General features: G+C 37.4%; 1 protein-coding gene across 1 annotated transcript; it reads left to right on the top strand.

Annotated features, from left to right (window-relative positions):
- The first annotated feature begins 1545 nt into the window (after positions 1 to 1545).
- Positions 1546 to 19354, top strand: ahi1 (Abelson helper integration site 1). The gene is made up of 27 exons (XM_038299542.1): positions 1546 to 1668; positions 1998 to 2037; positions 2634 to 2752; positions 4512 to 4999; positions 5138 to 5235; positions 6794 to 6971; positions 7086 to 7278; positions 7353 to 7436; positions 7526 to 7711; positions 7808 to 7960; positions 10552 to 10684; positions 10820 to 10943; positions 12669 to 12898; positions 13601 to 13710; positions 13834 to 13952; positions 14077 to 14207; positions 14296 to 14436; positions 15185 to 15378; positions 15501 to 15546; positions 15678 to 15730; positions 16631 to 16748; positions 17229 to 17287; positions 17399 to 17461; positions 17535 to 17697; positions 17772 to 17845; positions 18740 to 18828; positions 18968 to 19354. Exons 2-27 carry the CDS (start codon positions 2028 to 2030, stop codon positions 19140 to 19142), a joined length of 3531 nt encoding a protein of 1176 aa, XP_038155470.1. The 5' UTR covers positions 1546 to 1668; positions 1998 to 2027; the 3' UTR covers positions 19143 to 19354.
- Positions 19355 to 19455: the final 101 nt, after the last annotated feature.

Genomic DNA, 19455 nt, shown 5'->3' with positions numbered 1-19455 from the left:
CTGACGCCTATCACTGAACTTTTTTTTTTTTTTTCCACACAACTCTCATATTCCGTTAATCAAAACAATGTTTTGTTTTTCTTTTCTTCTCTGTGATACCTCACATTTTAGAAATGTCAGGGTATTTTACAGGCTGGTAGTATTTTGAAATTTTTTTTTTCAATCCAAAACTTTATTGAAAAGTTGCAAATTACAAAACATTGACAAAAAAATTTATTTTGCAAATTTCATTGATTTACTATGTTCTTATTACGTCAGGGTCGCAGTGAGGCCCCTGTCCACCTGCTGTTTACTTACTGCCTGGACAGTTTGACAACACAGAGACCATTCAGAGATGCCAGTTAACCTAACAGTTTTTTTTGGGACTGTGGAGGGAAAACGAGTACCCGGAGAAAACCCACGCATGCTCAGAGAGAACATTAAAACTCCATGCAGAAAGAGGGACGTGGATAAAACCGGGTCTTGCTGCTAGGCAACAGTGCAACAAAACATGTATTTATGTTTCTTTATCGTATTTTATTTATGTTGGGTTTTCAATCAGTTTATTTTTTGTTCAATCATTTTGGGCAGGAAGGTGCAGGATTGTTATATAGAAAATAGAAACATGGTTAGAGAAGCTAGAAATTATGTTTAATTAAGAATGGCGTTACTTGAATCTACATGCTGAAAATATGGAAGATTGACTGAACCTATCTTTCTGTGTAGTAATATTTTACAAGTCAAGAAGAAAAGTTACTGAACTGTTGTGGGACCAATTCTCCATCTGTATTGTTTACATTAAACAGGACAGTTTCATTTCTTTGCTGAAGCTGGCTCCAAAAAAATAAACAAAAAACATATTGAATGAACAGCAACAATGTTTGACTTTTTTCAGTATTTTACTCGTAATAGATCACTCCAACTTTTTCATGTGATGCATTACTGAAAGCTATAAATTATGAGCAGTAACTAAACCTCAACAAAACTGTTTATTATTATTATTATTATTATACGAGGTTGTTAATTTTTTTATATATTTAATGTGATGTCTATTTAATTTTTTTTTCATTGATATATTTCATAAAAGTTATTTTTTCTTCTCTTTGATCTTCAGTCGTTCCAGCATCGTGGTGTTTAACATTGTCACGGCTTCATTTTCTACTTTTATACCCTGTCTTATGATCGTTGGTTTTTAACTTTCAATATAAGCAATAGCTATTAAATATTTTTGCTATTAAAAAAAAAATCTGAGCACATCTCAGTCGGAAGTTCATATCAACCTGAGTTTTCCAAATTGCGCATGCGCAAAGGACAAACCGTCCCTAGTTTCTTCCGGCTATCGAATATGTGCGCTACACAGACATGTATTCGAATGACTTGTAAAGTAAATGCTGATAGTTAAAAAAGGAAAGTGGGAAAATTATTCACAAACAGCAAAGTGGCTAAACTGGTGCTGGTGAGTACAAAGAACAAGGGGGCCTTGAAAATATGTCCGTAGCCGGAGCAATTTCAATGTTACACTTAATGCGTAGCTACGTATTTTATCTCCTTAGACGTGATTGGTTGGTTCTGCTTTGTTTATACTTTGACTCCGCCCTCACCTTCCTTGTTGGCTAGGAAACCAAAGTAGCGTCGTTGTGGAAGTTGGAGTACAATGTGCTCCAGATTTACATACTTGTACTGTTGTAGGTAATTCCCACGCCTTTTTAAATTAATTTATTTGCGTTTTGTTTATATTGAGGCTCAGGTGTTTGTTTTCGAATGTAAATGTTGCTGTGTCAGATTAGCAAGGCGAGCTTCCACTTGGAAAACTAGCCGTTAATTAGCCAACCGGTAACTTGGTTTTGCTTTTTTGTTTAATTCAGTTTGACTTAGTCTAACATTTAACAAATGAAATGTAAACCTTTTTTCCCTGTTTTTTGTGTTTGATTGCTTTGTCAATGAAACGCAAAAATTAACACATCGGTGTTTATGTGTTGTGATGGAAGACTTTCTTTTTTATTGTTTTATTTTTGCAGAAAGATTAAGAAACATCACACTGTATAACAATGCCAGGAGGTAAGTTGCTTTTCTGTTACTGTTTTCACATCAAAATATTTAAATAGAAGTTTAATGATTATAGCTGGACCAACTATGAAACTTATTTTAGTGAATTTTTATTATTAATGGGTCCACCTGTGTTGTCTATTTGAACCATAAAAGTGATTTTTATTTAATATATTTATCACGTTACTGGAATACAAAGTTGCTACATTACATGTTACATTAAAATGTTATCATAACGTTTTATTCTAAAATAAAAGTGAATTTAAATTAGAACTGCAGATAAATAATTAATTGAACTTTATTGATCTCACATTGGATACATTTAAATCTGCATTGCTCCCTTTAGGGGAGCAGTGGGCTGCCACAGTGGGGCATCCAGGGAGCAGTGTGGGGTTAAGTGTCTTGCTCAGAGATAGAGTTCCAGTCTGTGGGAGTGGGTTTCGAACTCAAAACCTCAGGATTCCAAGCTCTATGCCCTAACTATTATGGCGCCTCTCCCCTTCCCCCATTCAGAAATCGTGTTGAGTATTTTAGTTTTATCTGTTCACTGTTATTTTGTAGGAGAAGGCGTAGATAACTCCTGTTAAAGACAATGTAAATTCTTCTAGGTGTGGGTGAAGAGCGGGCAAACACACGGCAAAGATTTAATGAAGTTTTCAAGAAATATACGGAATCAAACAAGAAAAAGTCCAAGAAGGAGAAGACTGAAGCCAAGGAAACTACTGTGGTACGTCTTTTGTTACATGCATTTTCTTTAGTGCTTTGATTCAGCACATCATTCATTACAAAGAATTATTTTTTTTGCACAGAAATATTAGAAGAGCACACATAATGGCATAAAAAACAGACAATTTCACACATTAACTTATATCACTGTGTAACATACAGCAGGGTTATACATCTCTAAATCACACAGACAGAATTTTAGATGCACTATGAAATATATACAAAGAGCCTGTGTAACCATCTAATGTTCCCTGTTGTGATATTTTTGTAATTCTTCTTTTCCTAAATAGTGAAGCTCAGCAGTATTACAACCACTATGCTAGATGCTTTAGATGTTTTAGGAATCCTTTCCACATAGTGGGTCCAAACATTGCTTCTGTCATTATGGCTTAATAGCTTTATCTTTTCCAGTTTGACAATCAAACCTTTCTTTCAAATTAATTTGGCTTTTTCAAATAGGATGCTTCACATTTTAGTTAAGCTTGAATCTTTTTTCTTGTTTAGTAGCTGCTTAGTCAGCATTTATCTTTTGCTATCTTCACCTTTTTTAAATTGTTTCTATTTATTAAGATGAAAGTTTAGTTTTTAGAATATTTTAGTAAAATTACACCTGTATTAGTGTCTATGAAAATCATGCATTTATGATGTAACTTTCTTATTGACATTTGATCTAATAAATATAACTTTGCCCCTGAGTTGACAAGAGAAAGACAAAGCTGTTTGCCTGAATTCAGAGGAAGACATGGTTTAACCTCTTTTAGGCAAAGCAGTTAAATGGACATAATTTTCATTAAAGGAATAGTACACCCAAAACATGATTAGCCTTCATTTTCTACTCACCCCCATGCTGAACAACACTCTGGAGTACTTTTTTGATATCTCAAATGCATCTGGAGATCTGGGAAGCTTCTTGCTGTCTGCTGACATTCAAATAATGGAGGTCTATGGCGCCCGAGACAGAAAGGTCCATAAAAGTCCACAAAAAACGTGTCAATATTCCTCCATACTGCTCGTCCAATGTATTCCAAGTGTCCTGAGTGGGTAGCATCCAGAATTTACTCGAAACGAAGTCATTTAGAATGTTTTTAGAGCATAAACAGTAGTGTATAGGATTTCCCAAAAGCTCGTTCACGACGCTACGGAAACCCCGGCAGACCAAACCAGATGAAAGTGCGCATTCAGCTCGGCAAAGAACTCATGCTCTTCCTCAACACTGAAGTCCTCAGACATTTTTCTTTCGTTGTTTCTTTCTTTGCACAGGTAAACAGCACATTTCTTCTTCTACGCTTGCATTATCGGCAGAGCAGACGCTGAATGCGCACTTTCATCTGGTTTGGTCTGCCGGCTTCCGAAGCGTCGTGAACGTGCAGGCGCGCGCTTTCAGGAAATCCTATACACTACTGTTTATGCTCTAAAAACATTCTAAATGACTTCGTTTCGAGTAAATTATGGACGCTACCCACTCAGGACACTTGGAATACATTGGACGAGCAGTATGGAGGAATATTGACACGTTTTTTGTGGACTTTTATGGACCTTTCTGCCTCGGGCGCCATAGACCTCCATTATTTGAATGTCAGCAGACAGCAAGAAGCCTCCCAGATCTCCAGATGCATTTGAGATATCAAAAAAGTACTCCAGAGTGTTGTTCAGCATGGGGGTGAGTAGAAAATGAAGGCTAATCATGTTTTGGGTGTACTATTCCTTTAACAGAAAAACAAAGATTCTAATAATTTTGTTGTTTTCATTCTGTTTGTTAGCTTAAGAGTCTGAAAGAAAAAATAGTGGAAAACGAGGCAGAAGATGATGAGACGGTTCTGCAAAACTCACACGATTCGAAAGAGGATAGCCCACGTTACAAAAAGAATAAAGACGCAGAAAAGGTTGATGTCAACACCAGCAAAAGCAAAGAGGAGGGTGTAACATCTAAAGCAACGAGGAAAAGCAGGAGGGACCTTCCTCCCCTGCCTGTACATAAAAACACCGCACATAAAAAAGAAGAGGACGGAGATGCTCCTAACCCAGAACATTCTTTAGAGTCAGAAGATGCTCGTGGTGGAAAAGTACCTAAACGGAAGAGTAAGAAAGGAAAAAGCAAAGACGACACAAAGGTTCCAGCAGAGAACAGGGTGGAGGATGTGGAAGATGAACTTCTAAATGAATACCAGCAGCAGATAGCACAGGAAGAAGAGAGGACCACGAAAAAGAACAAGAAGAAGCTCAAACCTACTGCTGAATCAGATAAAGGGTGGGTCTTATGGTTTTTATTATGTGGTTTTCTCAAATATAAAAGAGCAAAATATCTCAGCTTAAGCAGCATTTTAAAATTACCAGTTTTAAAGTCCTGTAATCATTTTAAAATTAGTCATCATTTTTTCACTGTTAGAGATGAAAGTGAAGACGTGGCGCGAGAGGCTGATGCTGAAAATGAACCTGAATTAAAGGGAAGGAAGAAAAAGAAGAAGAAAAAGCATATTGATTCAGGTTGGATTGTTTGTTTGTACAAAATTGTAATCAGTGATGGGCAGTAGCGCCGCTACATGTAGCGAAGCTATTAGTTTAACTACATTTTCCAGTAGCTTGACCGTAGCGTCGCTGCTTTATTTATCAAGTAACTTTCCTGTAGCGACGTTATTGTTTTGATCAAGTAGCGACGTAGGGTCCACAAACGCTACAAAATCCAGGGCAAAACTTAGAAATGAAACCAGGTTTTCTATTTTGAAACAACAATCAGCCACAAGCTACTGTAAATAGCAGTTTCAGCTGACGCTCTTATAAGTGGCGTAGTAGCACAGGCACACTCAGTAGAGTTAAACAAGCGCACCCTTTCCGAGGCTGTCGTTCTATTGGCTGGAAAGGTTGCTAGGCAACGATCCAACTGCAGTCTGAGAGAGAGCAAAACAAATCCGCAAGCAGAGCCTACGGGTTTGCGAGCGTAACAGAGCGCGGTTTGTGTGCGAAGAGAAGGAGGCAAGCGAGAGGAGAAAATATCTGTGCAAGAAGCATTAAATCTGAGAGAAGAAACAAAGAGAGAAGAGAAAATATTTGAGAGAGAGCGCATGTTTTGAGTGTGAGCATTATAAGTTTTGAGAGCAAGAAGATGAAATTCTTTTCTCAAATTGAAATGATGTGCTCTTGCATTATGGCAGGATAATTCTCCCATATCTATGTGCCACTAAGATACTCTAATTAGAGAGCAGTAGTGAAACTTCAATATTGTGTTTTCATGGCCTAGTTTACCTGACAGGATGTTTACATAAATCTGTTTTTAGGCTTTGCATAGACAAGATGTTTTTATTTATGGAGGAACAGCTCTACCGTATATAAAATAAATGCTCAATAAATAAATAAATAAGCATTCAATTAATTGCCTCCAAAAATACAATGAATAAATATGTAGGTAGAAATTAAATTATACGGTGAGACATATATATATATATATGTATCTCTTAATTAGCTTCTTTATTTTTTCACCTTCTTTTGTAAACAGTTTTGTTTGTTACTTGAATCAACTGTTTAATTGAGGTCTTTTGTAGGGTTTTGTTTTCCCTAGAGATGTCCATTGAATGCAAACTCATAGCCATGTCTCGGTGTGTAGAACACTACACAGTACCTTTAATTTGGTTCTAATAGCAGCAGATTGTTTACTAGTTTGTCTACTAGTAATTACTTTAGTTTTTATTTTAATATGCTGATCATAAAGCAATGTTTACACTGTGTTATGTCATTGGCTGATCTTTAATAAATATTTTAACTAGTGTGTCAGACTCATTTTGAATTGACATTAGGTTGGTACAACGTTAAGTAGCTTCTGATGTAGTTAAGCTACTTTTAACACATTAGTGTAACTTAGCTTGCTATAATTCTTTAGGTGGTAGCTTTTGTGTAGTGAAGCTTAATTTATTGTTGAGTAGCTGATAGCTTAGCTCACTACACTGGACAAGTAGCTTGCCCAACACTGATTGTAATCAAACCTAAAATATATATGTTCTGATGAAACTCCTGCCTGATTTTTTTCCCCCCAATCTTTCAGACGTCAGAGAGGAGAGTGAGGCAGATCCGGGAGACTCCGAAAAACAGACCTTTGATGACAGTCTTGTTCTGGGAGTGTTTATTCACAGAACTGATCGCCTCATGACAGACTTACTGATCTCACACCCCATGGTGAAGATCCATATTGTTGATGAAAACACAGGGCAATATGTGAAGAAAGAGGACTGGTGAGAACCAACATCCTAAGACTTTACAGGACTTTAGCTCGCTTTAGTGTTAATGTTAGCCTGTTTCTGTTTATTCTAACGCTGTACAGTAAAACTCTTCCTTTGTTTTCAAAGCCATCGTAATGTCTCTTCATTTTATGAAAGAGAAAATGTGGACCATATCCTGCCAATCATGACGCAGCCGTTTGACTTCAAGAAGAACAAGTCCATTATCCCTGAGTGGCAGGAGCAGATCATATTCAACGAACGGTTCGGTTTCTTTGTTCAGCAATCAGATGCAGCCCCAAGAATAATCCTCTTCTTTGAAGTAAGTCACACTTTTATCCCAAACTTACCTCCTATGAGGATATTTTTCTGGTAATATGGTTTTATTTTTTTAAGATCCTTGATTTTATGACTATGAAGGAAGCAAAAGCCAAAAACGATGAGCGAGGGTTTCGAAAGATTGCTTGGGCGTTTCTTAAGGTAAGATTTTTATTCATTAAAAATTAGCAAAAAACAAGTCGTAATCTGGCATTTTTCAGGGCTTCTTTGAGTTTTCCTCCAACCCTCAGCTCGTTGGCGCAAACGGGATTCTGAACATTGAGAGCAAACTCCGCCTTCAGCTTTTCTGTCCTCCACATCGGGCAAAAAGACAACCGAAAACAATCGAGGTGTTTGAGTGGTGGAGGAAGTATCCGAGAACCAAATATGCGTCCACGCTCTATGTCACTGTGAAAGGAATCAAACCTCCAGAGCATGTAAGTTTGTTCTTATGTCGTTTTTAACTTAATTTAGTTTTTTCCTCTTTTCTGTATTTGATTTTGATCATTGATCATTCTTTTTCTTTTCTTTAGGTGGACCCTGGAATCCGGTCTATGATGGCGTTACAGGAGGAGAGAGGCAGCACCTCCTATAGTGAACTGCAAAACGAAATCACCAGGAGAAGCCTGACACACGCCACTGAAAACAAGCAGCCCATCTTGAGATGGAGCCGACTGCCTGGTCAGGTAGTTGCATGATAACATTCGTCCTTGTATAAAAACATTTTTGTTTACCAAACATTTCACTCGGATCGGATGGAGAACCTTTCCGAGCGTTAATCTTCAATTCTTACTACAAATTCTTAATGAAACGGGTTGTGTGTTTTTAATGGGCCATCCTAAGACATGGACTGGGCTACAACAGGGTAGTCCTGCTGTTATTTCTAGAGTGGTTCTTCCCTGAATCTCTGTTCCAAGCTCAAGCCTTTAGCAGCTGTGTTTACCTCCATGCATTTCTCTTCTACACGATCCAAAAACAGAAAGCCCGTAGCATGATGCTGCCGTCACCAGGTTTGACTGTGTTGAGGTGGATGTCCAGTGTTCTATTTCCACTTGCCAGTTATACAGGTGCTGGTCATAAAATTAGAATATCATGAAAAAGTAGATTGATTTCAGTAATTCCATTTAAAAAGTGAAACTTGTATATTATATTCATACATTACATACAAACTGATATATTTCAGATGTTTATTTTGTTTAATTCTGATGATTACAAATGACAACAAATGAAAATCTCAAATTCATCATATCAGAAAATTAGAATATTACTGAAGACCAATAAAAACAAAGGATTTATAGAAATGTTGGCCAACTGAAAAGTATGAACATGAAAAGTATGAGCATGTACAGCACTCAGTATTTAGTTGGGCCTCCTTTGGCCTGTATTACTGCAGCAATGCGGCGTGGCATGGAGTCGATCAGTCTGTGGCACTGCTCAGGTGTTATGATAGCCCAGGTTGCTCTAATAGTGGCTTTTAGCTCTTCTGAATTGTTGGGTCTGGTGTATTGCATCTTCTTCTTCACAATACCCCATAGATTTTCTATGGGGTTAAGGTCAGGAGAGTTTGCTGGCCAATTAAGAACAGGGATACCATGGTCCTTCAACCAGGTACTGGTAGCTTTGGCACTGTGTGCAGGTGCCAAGTCCTGTTGGAAAATGAAATCTGCATCTCCAAAAAGTTGGTCAGCTGCAGGAAGCATGAAGTGCTCTAAAACTTCCTGGTATGTGGCTGCGTTGACCCTGGACCTCAGAAAACACAATGGACCAACACCAGCAGATGACATGGCACCCCAAACCATCACTGACTGTGGAAACTTTACACTGGACTTCAAGCAACGTGGATGAAGTGCCTCTCTTCTTTTCCTCCAGACTCTGGGACCTTGATTTCCAAAGGAAATGCAAAATTTACTTTCATCAGAGAACATGACTTTGGACCACTCACCAGCAGTCCAGTCCTGTTTCTCTTTAGCCCAGGCAAGACGCTTCTGACGCTGTCTGTGGTTCAAGAGTGGCTTGACACAAGGAATGCGACAGCAGAAACCCATGTCTTTCATACGTCTGTGTGTGGTGGTTCTTGAAGCACTCACTCCAGCTGCAGTCCACTCTTTGTGAATCTCCCCCACATTTTTGAAGGGGTTTTGTTTCACAATCCTCTCCAGGGTGCGGTTATCTCTCTTGCTTGTACACTTTTTTCGACCACATCTTTTCCTTCCCTTCGCCTCTCTATTAATGTGCTTGGACACTGAGCTCTGTGAACAGCCAGCCTCTTTAGCGATGACCTTTTGTGTCTTGCCCTCCTTGTGCAAGGTGTCGATGGTCGTCTTTTGGACAACTGTCAAGTCAGCAGTCTTCCCCATGATTGTGTAGCCTATAGAACTAGACTGAAAGACCATTTAAAGGCTTTTGCAGGTGGTTTGAGTTAATTAGCTGATTAGAGTGTGGCACCAGGGGCCATCAATTTTGAACCTTTTCACAATATTCTAATTTTCTGATATGATGAATTTGAGATTTTCATTTGTTGTCATTTGTAATCATCAAAATTAAACAAAATAAACATCTGAAATATATGAGTTTGTATGTAATGTATGAATATAATATACAAGTTTCACTTTTTAAATGGAATTACTGAAATCAATCTACTTTTTCATGATATTCTAATTTTATGACCAGCACCTGTATACTTAGTGCTGCAACTAATGATTATTTTGCAAATCGATTAATCTGTCGATATTTTTTCGATTGATCGATTGATTGGATAGCCAAAGATTCTTTAAAGAATACTTTCTATGAAGCTAAAACTGGTGAAACTCAAACTTTTCCACTTATGGAGTTCTGTATAGAGCATATTGACAGACAATTTTATTAATTTTTTTTATCTTAAAGGTATAGGGATATACCTTTATACCCCTATACCTTTATATTTTTTTTTATAATGTTGATGTGATTACAGCTCTAGTAGCTAAAAGGATGTTTTAGAGTGTCTATATTCCAGTTAACAATTAATCAATTATTAAATTAAATGACAATTATTTCATAAATGGATTAATCAGTATGAATATGGTTAATTGGTTCAGCCCTATATGTAATACAGCTGTCGCTCAAAATGGAAAATAAAATACATTGAAGGTTGTGGTTGTAAATAGGTGAAAACTTTAGTGATGTTTTGTTATATGATATCAGATGAAAAAAGCAAACAAACAAAGAAAACCATTACATTTTGCATCATAAATAGCCAGATTTTCATGAAATCCAACTTACAAAGGTTTTTCTGTTCTAGGTCTGTCGGATTCCTAACAAGCACATTTTATCCTTCCGCGGTGGTAAGATGGGCTGTTTCACGGTGCTGTTTTCTCCTGCTGGAACCATGCTGGCTGCTGCCTGTGCTGACAGAGATGCCTTCCCTGTTATTGGTGAGCGATGCTGATGCTCCTTTGTACAAAGCTACTGTAGCTGCTTTCAGTCCCGCCTTCATTTCTCAGCTTGGTCTTTTTACCGTTCTGAGAAACAATCGTCTCCAACTTTGGTGCACCCTCCTATTTTTTCAGTGTATGAGATCCCGTCTGGTAAAGTTCTGTTTGCTTTCAACGGACATCTGAAAATCGTGTATGATCTCTGCTGGTCCATAGATGATAAAAGCCTGTTGTCTGCCTCCTCAGATGGAACTGTCAGGTGAGTCTAGGTTCCCTCATGTAAATAAAAGGGAAAAACAGGACATTTACAATCCTGATCAAAATCTGAAGATCAGTCAAAAAATTGCAAGAATTTGCATTTTGCACTATTGGATCTTAAGAAGGTTCAAAGTAGAGCTTCACAATTTTAAAGGAAAAAATTAGGGATGCACGATATAATCGGCCCCCTATCGGTATCGGCCTTAAAACTGAATATCGGACATCGGCCACCCCACCGATATTTAACCCGATATTTGATCAGCTTCTGAGTTTCTAAAGTCTAAAAAAAAAAAATACTACTTCTTCTTCTTCCTCAAAAACTTATTTTTTACAGACTTAAAAACTTCTAAAGACGAGGGAAAAATATTGATACATTAAAATATCCCAATATCTTCATATGCTGATATATTGCCATTTAAAAACACCATATCAATCTCTTTTACTAATGAAATATTGCTATATGACATCGTTATGCTACAGAACCCCCAGAAAATTCACAAAATTTTTCCATATTTTTATAGGTTGATATATTGACGCGGTATCGATCTATTTTACTAACAAAATCTCACAAGAATTTGCAAAATATCACGAGAGTTTGTAACAGAACGATGAAATTTCACCAGATTTTGAAAGTAAAATAGATCGATACCGCGTTTTTAAAACTCAATTTGATATCAGCATATGAAAATATATTTGAGTATATTATTTTTCAAAGTGTCAGAAATGGAAAACAAAACTGCTATTTTCAATGACTACTTATTTTTGTCCAGCTTTAACATGGGTATCGATATCGGTTATCGGCTACATGAGTTTTAAAATATCGGCATATCGGATATCGGCCAAAATCCCAATATCGTGCATCCCTAGAAAAAAATCAGTGCAAGTGAGAAGAACTTTTGAGCAGGGAATTTTCTGAAAACTGCATTTATGCTCAGACATTATTTATTCAGCTGATCAAAAGTTTAAGACCATAGTCTTTAAAAGCCAGAAGCTGTGCAAAAAACTGGATTCCATGTCATTTTCTGTCAAGTCTTTACACTGTCAAGACCTCCTGATGGCAAAAGCAAAAAAGCTGACTGACTTTGAACGTGGTAGGATTGTTGAGCTGCATAAGCAAGGCCTGCTGCTGAGGTTGGACGCAGTAAGACAGTCATTTTGCATTTTTTAAATGATCCTGAGGGTTATGGAACAAAAAAGTCAAGTGGTAGACCCAAACAAATTTCACCAGCTCTGAGCCGCAGGATCCGACTGGCTGTCCGTGAAGACACAGGACGATCCTCTACCCAAATTAAGGCCATTACTGGTGCTGACTGCAGCCCAATAACCATCAGACATCTGCGAGAGAAGGGCTTCAGAAACAAAAAACCTCTTCAAAGGCCACGTCTTCTTCAACGCCACAAAATTGCCCGTTTGGACTTTGCAAGGGTGCACCAAACATGGGACATTGAAAGGTGGAAGAAAGTTGTCTTCTCTGATGAGAAAAAAAATCATGAAAAATCATGTTTGAGCATAAATGCAGTTTTCAATTAATTCCCTGCTCAAAAGTTTCTGTCTCTTACGCTGATTTCTTCTTTTAACATCGTGAAGCTCTACTTAGAACCTTCTTTAGATCCAATACTGCAAAACGCAAATTCTTGCAATTTTTTGACTGGTCTTAAGATTTTGATCAGGAGTGTATAGATACTACTATTAGTGCTTTTGTCGCTTACATTCTCTTCTTTCTTAGAGAGTGGAATGTAGAAAGGCTTCTAGAAAGTGCCCAGAAGGTGCTGCCTCACCCATCCTTCGTATACTGTGCTCGGTACCATCCCAGCGCCCAGAACCTTGCGGTGACTGGCAGCTATGACCGCCTCATCCGAGTGTGGAGACTTGATGTGGAAGATGTGAACGGACAGATGCTGCAGGAGTTCGAGGCTCACAGCAGCTTCATCAACACCATTTGCTTTGACTCTGAAGGTACGTCTGAACTCGCAAGCAAAGCAGACAAATGCTAATGTTTGACGCGTCTTTTAATGCAGCAGATGTTGAGGATTATTTGGTTATTAGACAAAGAAATCATGGCACAGTTTGTAATGTCAACCTTTACTGATGGGAGCAGCAATGAGTGGTTTGTAAAAAAAAATAAAGCTGCCTTTTGAAATAAGGTCTTAAATTTGATCATATTATTCATGTTTTAAGAAAAAATCTGCCAAGGGAGTAAATAAAAGTTCCTTAGCTAGAATATTTAACATTTATTGAATACATTTAATAACCTGTTAATCACTTATTGCCCAACAGGCTTTTAAAATGATTGTTTTAGAGACGAGAAGAAGCCACATCGCCACTATTTGTTGCATCATTGCTTTAGTTCGATTTAAAATAAATAGCTAAAATAATGACCATCCTGATCATCGCAATGTAATGATGTGATGTCATATTCAGGAAGTCACTGACCGCTGCTTAAAAGTCTTGGAAACTGGGATCCACTTAAACAAAATAATGGTTCGCTTATTATTTGAAGAGACTGAGGGGAACAATAAATGGGCTGCAAACGCAACTATTCCTTATGCCTTATTAATTATTCCAAATTATTTTAAAGTTTTTAGGGTGTTTTTTTTTTTTTTGTTTATGATTATATCTGTATTTTTTAGTATAAAAATATTTATGTGATGTCAACAGGGAGAAGAATGTTTTCTGCAGACAACAGCGGGATCATCATTGTGTGGAAAACCTCCATAAATCCCAGCAAACAACATCAGCATCCATGCCATAACTGGTCCATAGAAATGGTACCAGTTTGATATTTCTTTAAAAGATTATGTAATATGATAAAGATTTGTTAAACCAAAATGGGAGATGTTATTTACAAAGAAACAAAGATGTTTTTTTCTTCTGTTTTTGGCTAATGACAGAAAATAGATGAGCGCGACCTTAGTGGTATCCCTATCAACATGCTGCAGCTCCATCCAAATGGGCGGTGTCTGCTCATCAACGCCAAAGACAGCGTCCTCAGGATGATGGATTTAAGGATGTAAGTGAATCACACAAGACATTTATCAATTCGTTTCAACAGGGTTTTCAAAAGTAACATTTGATGTTTTTTATATTTTTGGGATTTTTGAATAATTCCCTGAATTAAATGGGCCTTATTTTAGTTTGGCCATCAAGAAGTACACGGGTGCGACAAACTACAGAGAGAGAATATACAGCACTTTCACACCGTGTGGAAATTTCATCTTCTCTGGTAGTGAGGATGGGATGGCATACGTCTGGAATACCGACACAGGTTACAGTAAAAACAAAAAAAAACCCCAGAAATATAAGGTGAACCGCTTTCTAACTAAAATAGTTTGATTTTTTATTTGCTTTCCCAGGAGACCAGCTCGCTGTGTACTCAGAGCTTTGTTACCGCACTGCTCTCCATGGCGTCTCCTTCCATCCCCATGAGAACATGGTAGCTTTCTGTGCTTTCGGTGAAAGCCAGCCTGTCCATGTGTACCTGTACGATCGCAAAGGTGCGTGTCTCTAACAAATAATCTACAATGTTTTCCTTTATATAACCTCCTTTCTATTTTGTTATGACCATTAAATGCAGTTCATTTTATTGGGATTTTATGGGACAGACTTCTGCAGGGAAGCGAATGATTATAAAGAAAGGTGATGGACTGTGTTTCCAAACTTGAGATGTTTTTCAAATATAAATCTAAAAAAAGTCTATGTGCTTTGGTTTCTAAGCCCCCTTCAGTCAGAACTAGACTGAAGGGGTACTTCAGGGAGGGATACTTTCTTCTTGGTGGCGATGTGCGTTTTTCCTCCAATAGTGGGGCAGACTCAAGGCATTACAAGAGGGGATGCAGGAACAGCATCGTCATTTGGTTTGTTTTTTTTCCTGTCTAGTCAGTTTTATAGCTAAAATAGAGACATGATAGATCCACCTGCTAAATGAGACAACAGCACCACCTGCTGGTTGGTCTATTCCAGCTGTCAGGGATGTTTCGCTCTGTTTTGTCAGCTGGGGTTGTGTCAGGCTAAAAGTCTTTTATTCCTTTGTTTATAAAAATGTCTACTAATTAGGACATTTCTTAAGGCAGCTGATTCCATTGTATTTTTTTCACATTAACTAAGAAAAATTAAAAAATTAATATGTAAAAAAAAAAAAAATGATATGTAGTACTGTGAGACTTTGAATTATTAAAATTAGCTGCTTCACTGAGCTTGGAAGGATTATTCATCAAATTAATGTGTTTTTACCTTGTTCTACAGTTTCACAGCTGGAGATGCAGAACCTGAAGGCATTGAGCCGATCGGCATCTCTAGACACCAAAACCGTGCGAAACACTCCTGACTCGGTGATGCTGCAGGATACGCCGACTCCTTCAGCCATGGATCAGTTTGCCCACACAGCTAGGCTTGCCTTGAAAATGCAGTCTGTTAAAGAACGGTTGGATTCAGTTCTTGTAAGAGAGACACTCTTTTTATAACCCAGATTTGATTTTTATTTCATTTAATGTTCTAAATATCAGTTATTGCTCTCTATTATAATCACTTAAGGAACAGATCTATTCTCTCTTATATGCAGGAACCACATCGAAGAGCTTCAGCTAGTGGACTCAGCTTTGATCAAGGTATGTTGCTAATCTGGAAAAACAAAGGTTGTATATAGTATCTAACAGAATTTGTAGCTCCATCTATGGTTTTCTGTTTTGTTTTTAATAAAAACATAAATATATACATGTACACTGACTTTTGTTTGCAGACAAAGTGGCCATGAGTCAAACAAGCAGGAGCTTTACATCTGACGTTGGCACAGTGAGTCTAATAGCAGTATACTATTAACCTTTATTCTGTCACATTTTAGCTGCCATTAGCTTTTATTTTGAATTCTGGGGAAACAAATGAATTAATATTAATCAAAATTTTAATAATTAATCATTAAAGTCTTTGCTTCTTCAAATTGATCATCTTTTTTTTATATTCAACCTAAGAGATATGGGAGAATTCCAGCTTTATGTGAGTTATTTTATATGTGTAGAATGGATAAAAAAATAATGTCATTAAAAGGTTCTGTATTTTTGCCATTTACCTCAGAAAGTGAAAAAGGATTATGTAGACTTGTTAGTGAAATATTCCAACCTTTTATTTTAAATTTGATAATTACAACTTTCAGAAATAAAAAAAATAAATAAATACAATTTGACATAACATCAATGAGGAAGAATATTATAAGACAAAGTATGGTTCTAAAAAATTATGTCTGTTTCTTGGTTGGGGCTCATTTTGCATGAATAACATTAAGGGAGGTTTGCTGCTCAGAGAAACACAGAAACACTGTAGTCTTTAAAGCAGCTTTCAGTCGACGTGACAGTGTGGAAAAATACAGTGAAATACGAAGTGCCCTAAAATTTGCTGATAGATGGTTGACTGTGATCTTCAGAAAACACACTGGACCAAAAGGAGTAGATGACATCGCATTCAAAACCATGCTACTGAACCTTTTCCTAATATACTTTTTCAGTCTACTAAATTTATATGGCTGTTGCAAGAAATATTTCAGTCATACCAAATAATGTATGTGTTATACATGTAAAAAATAATTTTCCTTTTTAAATTAGTAAGAAATACTTTTTAAATGAGCTGTACTAATATACTTCCAGGTCAGTACCTTGCATAGTGGATTTTCATTGCAAATAACTTTTATGTTTGCCCCAGACAGGACTAAATGCCTCACTACTTCCTCCGTCTCTGCTCTCACCCCACTCCAAGCTGCAGCTCTCTGGTTCCTTGGCAGACCAGCTAATCCCGCAAGCAGCTCTAAACGCACAAAGCCGTGAGTGTATTGTGCAGTTCACTACCTAGCTAATTGTTTTCTTCAAAAGCAACTTTTTATTTCAAGCTTAAGTTGCCAACTGAGGTCGTTTTCACAGAGGACTCTCTAAGTGCTATCATATTATTAATCAGCAATAACCAGACATAGGTATGAGCTGAGTTCAAAGATAAAATATAGAGCTCTCGATTTGGAGACGTGACACATCTCCAAATTGCACATACCCTGGTTGCCTCAAGGAAGTTTTGAGTTGTTTTTTTTGAGTAAATCTCAAATTCAAAATGGACCTTCAGTCTGGAAGAAAAGTCCTGTCATAGACTTTCTATATGCCAGAATTGCGCAAAAAAAAAGATAAATGCTGATGTGATGATACCTGAATTAATGGCCCTGAAGGAGGATGAACTATAGAGAAGAGAGAAACCTGACAAGTATTAGTGGGCAGATATTCTCTTCTCTTTTCACTGACCTTCGTTTTGTTTCTAGGAAGCTTCAGTCCGATCAGTCGGAGGCTAAAAGGAGCCTCATCTTTAAAACTACACGCAGTACGTTTTATGAGCTTCTTGTCCTTTTTCAGTCAAGTACTCTTTGCAAAATGGTCTACAGTTTAAAAAATACAATCATAGGTTTAATGTAATGTTCTCTTTCTACAATAGACTGTCCCAGACCAAACCTCTTCAGGTTTTTATGACCCAGATTCTGCCCCTGTTCAACAAACAGTAAGTTTCCACTGTATCACTGAGCTTCCATCCTTCTACTGGTTCCAGACACTGTTTCCTGTTTCTTTTCCAGGTCGTTTCTCTCTATGACTACAGAGCGAACCGATCTGATGAACTGACCATTCGGCGCGGTGACGTGATCCAAGTTCTGTACAAAGACAATGACACCTGGTGGTTTGGATCCCTGCTCAACGGACTGCAGGGATATTTCCTTGCTTCTTATGTGGTAGATCAAAGTAAGAGGCCAACAGTTTGAGTCAGAATTATTATACTGATATTGTTTGCAAACCTTTTTTAATTATTTTCGCAGGTGAGTTTAGTGAAGATTCCGCAGAGCGAGAGCTAGCTTCAATGGAAAAGGCAGAGAGGTCAACACCCACAAGGGTAAGACGCCAGGATAACAGAAATGATCTACATTAGTTATGTTTTATGAGTAAAGAATAGGATTCTATTCATTTTTCTTTTAAATGCTTTTATCCAAATTAAACAACCCATTGCTAGATGTTTTTTTTTTGTGGTTTACATGTTTAAATGGCATTCTGATCCCTAATACAATTCAGTTCATTGGGTTTTGTTGGAACAGGTCTTAGAATTCACCAAGGACTAAGGCTGTCTATTCTCTTATTCACTATTTTATCATTCAAGCTTCATTTACCGTCCTTAAGGATTATTATCTCCACAGACTTTAGCCTTGGTTATTCCTGGCTGTGTGTTTCCTGGATGGGGCCGCCTTTTACGGCTGCTTTTGCAGATGGCCGCTCACACCGAGTCTGGTTCTGCTGGAGGTTTCTTCCTGTTAAAAGGGAGTTTTTCCTCTCCACTGTTGCTACAAGCATGCTTAGTGTGAAGGATTGTATTTGAGTCAATGAGTCGATGCAATCAGCTGGTTTTCCTTAGATAGAAAACTTTGTATCAATTTAACTGGATGATCTGGTTGAACTGTAAAGTGCCTTGAGATGACTTGTGTTGTGAATAGGCGCTATAGAAATAAACTGAATTGAATTATTCCAACCTGGAGTTCATATCAGATTTGTTTGGTATCAAAGCAGAATAGACTGATGGTGTAAAAATGAGGGTTTACAGCTTCCTGCCACTTTATTGCAACCTTGATCTGTACTGTATAAGAAATTACAGTGAGCAGCTCACTCTAGTAATTTATTTGGATTATTGCAAGAGTTTAATGCATGATGGAGATATATCTGTTGGGAATCTTTTAACTAACTGGTGTTTCTGCATCCTTCCCTCTTGGTTACTTGTTTTCCTACTAACATTTCCAAGGTATGTGCTGCAGTCAGTTCTTCTGGGGAACTCAGGTTTCTCTCTGAGACAACATTTTCAGACACCGATCCAGAGCTAACTGATGCCAAGTAAGAGGCTTCATTTGCTTAAGTTTTTCTAAATTCATTAAGCGTTGTTTCTGTATATTGCATAGGGGTATAAGTGTTGCTGAGATGCAACATAAAAAAGTTAAGTCTGATTTGTAATTTTAATATGGTTTACTTTCAGAACTAGAAGAAAAAAGAAAGTGAAAAAGCCAGAAGCAGGTTTGACTCAGTCGACCTTCTCAGATGTGGACGCTTCAGGTTCGGCTAGAAGCAGGAGAAGAGCCAAACCAGCCCGCAGACCGCTACCAAAGAGGCCCGCAGGCCAGGCTAACGGCGCTTTTCAGCCTGATTTATGAACTATTTAAAAACAGTTTATCCCTACCCCACTTAATTACAGCAGGTGGTTTGGACTGTTTATTCATTTTATTTTGAAAGCATATGCATTGTTCAGAATTGTATTTTTGTCGCTTTTGTATAAATTCAGAAATGCAATACCAGCGCTGTAAATACAATAAAAAAGTACATTTTGTAAGAATTTGAATTGAGTCTTAATTTGAACTTGAAAAATAGTGCACTATGGAGATAAAATGCATTTATTAAAGAATAAGAATGTACCGATAAAACCTTTGCTAAACTTTGAAGTTCATTTGAACTGAAATATAAACCCCA

The sequence above is a fragment of the Cyprinodon tularosa genome, unplaced genomic scaffold (assembly GCF_016077235.1).
Source record: "Cyprinodon tularosa strain WSP-4 unplaced genomic scaffold, ASM1607723v1 ctg430, whole genome shotgun sequence".
In the NCBI taxonomy this organism is placed as follows: Eukaryota; Metazoa; Chordata; class Actinopteri; order Cyprinodontiformes; family Cyprinodontidae; genus Cyprinodon; species Cyprinodon tularosa.
This window is presented reverse-complemented; position numbering and strand designations above follow the sequence as displayed.

Coding starts and splice junctions, on each gene's coding strand:
- ahi1 (XM_038299542.1), top strand. Junction 15,379..15,500: donor AACGGTTGGATTCAGTTCTT/GTAAGAGAGACA, acceptor TCTTATATGCAG/GAACCACATCGAAGAGCTTC. Junction 17,288..17,398: donor CATCTTTAAAACTACACGCA/GTACGTTTTATG, acceptor TTTCTACAATAG/ACTGTCCCAGACCAAACCTC.